Below are 7,131 nucleotides of genomic sequence, written 5' to 3'. Positions count from 1 at the left end.
CTCCCGAGCTTTGTTTTCTTGTTCAGACACTGAATCCCGAGGAGTGATCTTGTCCCATTGCACGTCATTTTTAATAGAACTAAATACAGGTCTTTTAAAAATATACATACAAAGAAAAACTCTTCATTTAATATGTGATACACTTTAGAAGGGGGAAATAGATTATATTCAAGTTCTTTGAAATTTGAAAACAAAGCTATTATTTTATGAATTAAGTACAAATTAAGTGCTAACCTGGCCATTTCCACGATACCTGCAGATTCATCAGATCTCTCGGTCAAGACCTGAGTCTCAGCCTGGAGGACATGATGTTAAGCAAAATAAATCAGGTCCGGAAAGATAAATACCGCATGTTCTCACTCCTTTATGGGAGCTAAAAGAAAAATGCTGAGCAGAGAATAGAATTGTGGGTGTAGAGGCTGGGAGGGTAAGGGGGAGGGGAGCTTGGGGAGAGGTTGGTTATTGGATACAGAATTACAGCTAGATGGGAGAAATGGGCTCTGGTGGAGGCTGGGAAGGGTAAGGGGGAGGGGAGCTTGGGGAGAGGTTGGTAATTGGACATAAAATTACAGCTAATTGGGAGAAATGGGCTCTAACACAACTGTAGTTTAGGTAAATATGGTTACTTGTACATGCTTGCATATTTTCAAAAAGCTAAGAGGATTCTGAAGGCTCCCAACACAAAGAAATAATAAATGTTGGCCAGGCATGGTGACTCACTCCTGTAATCCCAGCACTTTGGGAGGCCGAGGCAGACGGGTTACCTGAGGTCAGGAGTTCGAGACCAGCCTAGCCAAAACGGTGAAACCCCATTTCTACTAAAAATACAAAAAAAAAAAAAAAATTAGCCAGGTGTGGTGGCACATGCCTGTAATCCCAGCTACTCAGGAGGCTGAGGCAGGAGAATTCCTTGAGCCCAGGAGCCAGATGTTGCAGTGAGCCAAGTTCATGCCACTGCACTCCAGCCTGGCCGACAGAGCGAGACTCTGTCTCAAAAAAAAAAAAAAAAATTGTTTAGAGTGTGCTGATTATCCTGACTTGATTTTTACACACTTTATGCATGTATCAAAATATTACTGTGTGCCATAAATATGTACAATTATTACATGTCAACTGAAAGTAAAGAGAAAAAAAAGTAAACCAAAACAAGACCTGAGTGTCTCAGAGTCCTCTAATCCCATGACGGATCATATTTAAAGCTGACCAAAATTAGATCTTTATATTTAATTATGCAAAAAGAGAAAATTCCTTTAATATGTGTCAAAGGGGCTAGGGAAAATAATAAGATTATATTGAAATTATTTGAAATTTGAAAACAAAGCAGTAAAGATCCCACTACACAGAAAGGCATGAAAAGGAAAGAAACGGGGTTGATTCAAATGGAAGAAAGCACAACTCACATCACAGGTAGCAATTTCTATTTGAGAACACAAGTTTCACCAGAAAATCATCTTTTTTTTTTTTTTTTTTTTTTTAATTGTGGTTTTTATCCTAACACTCTCTGAAGTACTCAAGGTCCAAGAAACTTAAGGGTCATTTGTCAAAATAGTAATTATCCAATTTTTTTCCTAAGAATTATGAAATTTTTTCAAAACCAGAAATAAACCAATGGAAATAAAAAAAAATTACCTAGAATTTCCTCAATGGGATGCATGTCCTTATTACCTTTGAGTCTGATGTATATGAATTTAAACCATTTTGTAAAATTGCAAATCCAATCATACTTAATACTTTAGTATTCCAAGCAAAGCTTGAAGCCTAAAACATATTACAGGAATTATCTTTACTGACAACTGGTAGAAACATCTCTAAAATAAGCTTTTGAAGTTAGTACATTAAGCCTAATTTAATATAAAGGCAATTTAATCTTCATATGAAAGAAAAATACACTGTCAGGATGAAGGATTTACTAAAGTTACAATTAGCTGGAGATATATCACCAATAAACACCTAATTCCCTGTTATAATTAAATCAAAGCCTCATTAGGCTAGAGGGCGTGGCCGGGTGTGACCCAGTGGGAGGTGGGAATCTCACCAATAAAAGGCGCTCATGTGCCCCTTCCCTGCAAGAACTGAGCTCCTGGTGGAAGCAGCTGGAGGACAGAGGAGCTTCCAGCAGAAGAGGTGAGTCCATGCCTGTGTGTGTTTTTCCTTCTTAGATGTCTAGAAATGGGGATTATGACTTGGGGGGATGAATGAGAGAAATTTGTAATTAATGAATTCAACAAAGGCTGTCTGAGCGCTGCCTCAGAGTTGAAAACCAGTCACCCTGGATCCCAGTCTAGGAGTGGTGGCAGTCAATTTGGTATTAATTTCCAAGGCTGGAGAAGGATGTAATTTTTTTTTTTTTTTTTTTTTTTTTTTTTTTTTTTTTTTTTTTTTTTGGTGAGACAGGGTCCTAACTCTGTTGTCCAGGTTGGAGAGACCTGACGTGATCTCTGCTCACTGCTAATTTTTGTATTATTTGTAGAGACGGGGTCTTCCTGTGTTGCCCAGACTGGTCTCAAACTCCTGGGCTCAAGGGATCTTCCTGCCTCGGCCTTGCAAAGTGCTGGGATTACAGATGTGAGCTACCACATCCAGCCCCTCTTTCCCTTTTATTTTTTTTGAGATGGTGTCTCACTCTGTTGCCCAGGCCGGAGTGCAATGGCACAATCTCGGCTCACTGCAACCTCTGCCTCCCAGGTTCAAGCGATTCTCCTGCCTCAGCCTCCCAAGTATCTGGGATTATAGGCGTCTGCCACCGCGCCTGGCTAATTCTTTTGTATTTTCAGTAGAGATGGGGTTTCACCATGTTGATCAGGCTGGTCTCAAACTTTTGATGGCCTCAGATGATCCACCCACCTCGGCCTCCCAAAGTGCTGGGATTACAGGCACGCCTGGCCTCCCAACCGCTAATTCTTATGTTCATCAATCAGTCTCTTGCTCGGGCTGCCCTAGGAGGAGGTGAAGTGACCCCAGCTCTCTGCTCCTCACACGGGTGCTGCCATGTCACTGGCTCAGGCTCAGCTGCTGGGTCCCCAGGAGAATGAACCCTTCCTCCACCTCAGCTCAGAGCACAGTGATGACTCGTGACTTCCTTCCCAGTAGAACTTCAGATCTCTGAAGGCGGGGGCGGGGCGGGGCCGGGGAGTGGATGTGCTTGAGTATTTGTACTCATGGCCTTGTTCTAGGAGTGACAAAGCTGGAACACAATACCTGTATGCATGAAAAGGTTGTCACTTGTCACAACTAACAGGCTTTCATCTCATGGAAATTTTCTTCCCTTGTGCACTTTTCCCCTGGCAGTGGACATGGCTGCACTCTTCTAAGAAGCAAGCAGCTGTCCCGTCTGCTCAGACTATCTAGAAAAACCAATGTCCCTGGAGTGTGGATGCAGCGTCTGCCTCAAGTGCATCAACTCACTGCAGAAGGAGCCCCATGGGGAGGACCTACTTTGCTATTGCTGTTCTGTGGTCTCTCAGAAGAACAAAGTCAGGCCCAATCGGCAGCTAGAGAGGCTGGTTTCCCACATCAAGGAACTGGAGCCCAAGCTGAAGAAGATTCTACAGATGAACCCAAGGATGCGCAAGTTCCAAGGTAAGGAATCTGTATACCCTGCCCCCTTCCCACGACCAGACCAGGAAAAATCATTTGTGCAATTGGCCCCCCATTCCATATGGGGATTAGCTGCTGTCTGGCATCTAAAATTGAGATGCTTCTTCATCATCAGATTCGCAGCCCTGACAACACACAGAATCACCTGGTGATCTCAAAAACAAAAACAAACAAACAAAAACCCGATGTCTGTGTCATGGGTTAGACAAGGGATTCTCTAAACTTAGTTTGGTTAAATTACCTGGAAATCTTGTTAAAAGGCAGATTCTGAACTAGGAGGTCTCAGGATTGTTCCCACTGGCTTATGGACTTTGCTGAGTAGGAAAAACATAGAGCAACTGAATTTGAATTTCTCTTTAGCAAAGGTTCCCAGGACTCTGACATTAAAATGGTAATTCTAATGCACAGTGAATATTGGCATCCATTGCACCAAACAACCTCACCCCAGGGTTGGGAAGAGTTTGGAATGGAGCACCTATGGTTTCTGTGACTGTGGGGAGAGCTGCAGACGCTGGTCTCCTCATCCACGCTCCATGGGCTTCAACAGGGGTCCTGGCTACAGAAAATACTATCACTCTCCATAACTCTGGAGAAAAGGGACATTTAAATGAACAGATTATGGTCAGCCTGGGCAAAGAATTACACCTATAAATGGTGGTGGGCCCCTATGATGTCCCTGACACTAGTAGCTTCTGCCCTGACACAATCTCTACTCCTCCACCTACCAATACCTGACTGTCTCTCTGCTGAAATATGGAGGACACATTCACCCTGGCCAAGTCATGTTTGCAACCATCTTCCTCCTTCCTTGCCCATGTTCATTCATTTCATTCCCTAATTCACCATCAAACAGCAATCAATCCCCTCAAGTCTTACTGTAATCTATAAAATCTATATTGGTGATCATATCAGTTTTTTGACTTGAAGGATTATACGTTCTGTAGATTTCTTTTTCTGAATGTTCTGGACAATTAATTTTCTCTAGGCCAGATCACACTGCCTCCTTCCTCTGTCATCACACTGTCCGCTGCAGAGATGTCCCATCTGCTATCAGAACTGTGCACAATTAATTTGTTTACAAACATGGAAAACAAACACCTGGGATCATGCTCTAGATACTATTTAAATTGAAGCAATAAAACGTGGAAACAAATATCATTTAATATCGACCACTTGCATTGTCTTATTATTTATTTGTTCCTGCATCAAGGTGGTAGAAAGGGGGTCATGGTATCTGCCTTCAGAGACCCTCCACTCTAAATGAAGAAAAGTCCAATGAAGCAAACACGTGACATAAAGTAAAATAAGAATTGCTACTGCGAATAAGAGTCGGGCATTGCTACAAAGCATACCTGTGAGAATTTGAACCTAGTCAAGGAAGTTGCCTCATGAAGTTTTGATTTTGGGGGAGAATTAAAGAAACTAAAGTCAAGAGATATTTGGGCCTTTGAAGTAGAGGAGACACATGGGGTGGGCTTCTGTCCATTTGCTGAGCAACCTTTTTTCCTTTTCACAGTGGATATTACCTTGGATGCCAACACAGCCAACAACTTCCTCCTCATTTCTGACGACCTCAGGAGCGTCCAAAGTGGGCGCATCAGACAGAATTGGCAAGACCTTGCCGAGAGATTTGACTTCTCCGTTTGTGTCCTGGGCTCCTCTCGCTTTACCTGTGGCCGCCACTACTGGGAGGTAGACGTGGGAACAAGCACAGAATGGGACCTGGGAGTCTGCAGCGAATCTGTTCACCACAAAGGGAGGATCCAGCTGACCACAGAGTGTGGATTCTGGACTGTGAGTTTGAGGGCTGGAAGCCGCCTCTCTGCCAGCACGGTGCCGCCGACTTTCCTCTTCATAGATGGCAAGCTACAGCGAGTGGGGATTTTTCTGGATATGGGCATGCAGAACGTTTCCTTTTTTGATGCTGAAGGTGGTTCCCATGTCTATACATTCAGGAGAGTCTCTGCTGAGGAGCCACTGTGCCCATTTTTGGCTCCTTCAATTCCACCTAATGGTGATGAGGGTGTCTTGAGTATCTGTCCTGTGATGAACCCAGGCACTACTGATGCTCCAGTCCATCCTGGGGAGGACAAACAAACTCCCACTGCAAAAAAACAAAAAACAGGGTAAGAAAATTACTTGGGTGGGTAGACTTGGGAACTTTCTACTTGGTAAAAGCATTATACAAAGTCATACGAGAAAAATACGGGACATGTCATGATTGTACTTAATCTAATTTGATTAGATTAGAAATTGAGTCCTAAGTATTAATTGTTGCCACCATCCAACTCATTGAGTCTTATGTTCACATCTTGTTTCCTATAGAAATGTCCTGTATTCTGGGATCAATTTCCAAATGCTTTACTTTTTTATTTCTGTAAGTTCAAATTAATGTATTATAGAAGTTATGAGTTAAATAAACATTGGAATATCACCTAATGGATTATGTGATTTTCCTTCCTCAGCCTCCTGAGTAGCTAGGATTACAGGCACTCACCCCAGCTAATTTTTGTATGTTTAGTGGACAGAGGGTTTCACCATGTTGGCCAGGCTGGTCTCGAACTCTTGACCTCATGATTCACCTGCATCAGCCTCCCAAAGTGCTGGGATTGCAGGCATGAGCCACCGCACCCAGCTGGATTATGTGATTTTCTAAATGATAAGAGTGCAATAGATTTTATTCATAGTAAAAGTGTGAGTGTGTGTGTATACGTGTGTGGTGCATGTGTGTGTATTTGAACAGAGAGCTGGATAAATGTCTATGTCCTATCCAGAACTGAAAAGACAAGTTGTTGCCATCATTGCTCAGTATAGGTAACATTTTCCTGGATGTGCGTTCATCTACATTAACAATGATAATTCCCCCAATTAATTATTGTAATTATTAATTGTAATTGTTACAATTAATAAATATGCAGGCTAACAAAGCAAAAAAAGATAACACACATTATTAATATCAGAAATAAAAGAGGGGCCATGTCTACCAAACTGTTGAGCATTGGAAGGATAATCTGGGACTATTATGAATGACTCTATTCCCGCAGTCTGTTAACCTAGGTGAAATGTAGCAATTCCTTGAGAGACATAATCTTCCCAAGGTCGCACTAGAAACAGACCATCTAAACTGCCTCTGCCTATTAATTGAATTAATATTAAGAACTTTCCAAAAAAGACAACACCAGAACCAAATGATTTCTCATATGAAATCCACCAAATTCTTACGAATCCCAACCAATTTTCACAATACAATCCAAAAATTGTGCTCTTAGGTATGTACCCAGTTGAGATGAAAAGTTATGTCCACACAAAGCCTGTACAGGAATGTTTACAGCAGCTTTATCTATAACCACCGAAACTAGAAGCGAGATGTTCAAGAGGTGAATGAAAAAAATAATCATCCATAAAACACAGTATTCTTCTGTGATTTAAAGGAGTTCTCCATCAAGGCATAGAAAAGACAATGGCATGTATCAGAAAGACTGTGAGGGCATGGCTTCAAGTGGATGAGACCGTACAGAAAGGCAGCAGAGCAGG

At 42.1% G+C, this 7,131-nt stretch overlaps 1 protein-coding gene across 1 annotated transcript; it reads left to right on the top strand.

Moving 5' to 3' along the window:
- The first annotated feature begins 1,960 nt into the window (after positions 1 to 1,960).
- LOC111535664 (ret finger protein-like 3) lies at positions 1,961 to 6,031 on the top strand. Its single transcript, XM_026449335.1, has 3 exons — positions 1,961 to 2,124; positions 3,289 to 3,579; positions 5,114 to 6,031. Exons 2-3 carry the CDS (start codon positions 3,357 to 3,359, stop codon positions 5,725 to 5,727), a joined length of 837 nt encoding a protein of 278 aa, XP_026305120.1. The 5' UTR covers positions 1,961 to 2,124; positions 3,289 to 3,356; the 3' UTR covers positions 5,728 to 6,031.
- The last annotated feature ends 1,100 nt before the right edge of the window (positions 6,032 to 7,131 follow it).

Source organism: Piliocolobus tephrosceles, unplaced genomic scaffold (assembly GCF_002776525.5).
Source record: "Piliocolobus tephrosceles isolate RC106 unplaced genomic scaffold, ASM277652v3 unscaffolded_981, whole genome shotgun sequence".
Taxonomy (NCBI): Eukaryota; Metazoa; Chordata; class Mammalia; order Primates; family Cercopithecidae; genus Piliocolobus; species Piliocolobus tephrosceles.
The sequence above is the reverse complement of the archived record's forward strand: the minus strand, read 5'-3'. Positions and strand labels throughout refer to the sequence as shown.

Coding starts and splice junctions, on each gene's coding strand:
- LOC111535664 (XM_026449335.1), top strand. CDS start 3,357: ATGTCCCTGGAGTGTGGATGCAGCGTCTGCCTCAAGTGCATCAACTCA. Junction 3,580..5,113: donor AAGGATGCGCAAGTTCCAAG/GTAAGGAATCTG, acceptor TCCTTTTCACAG/TGGATATTACCTTGGATGCC.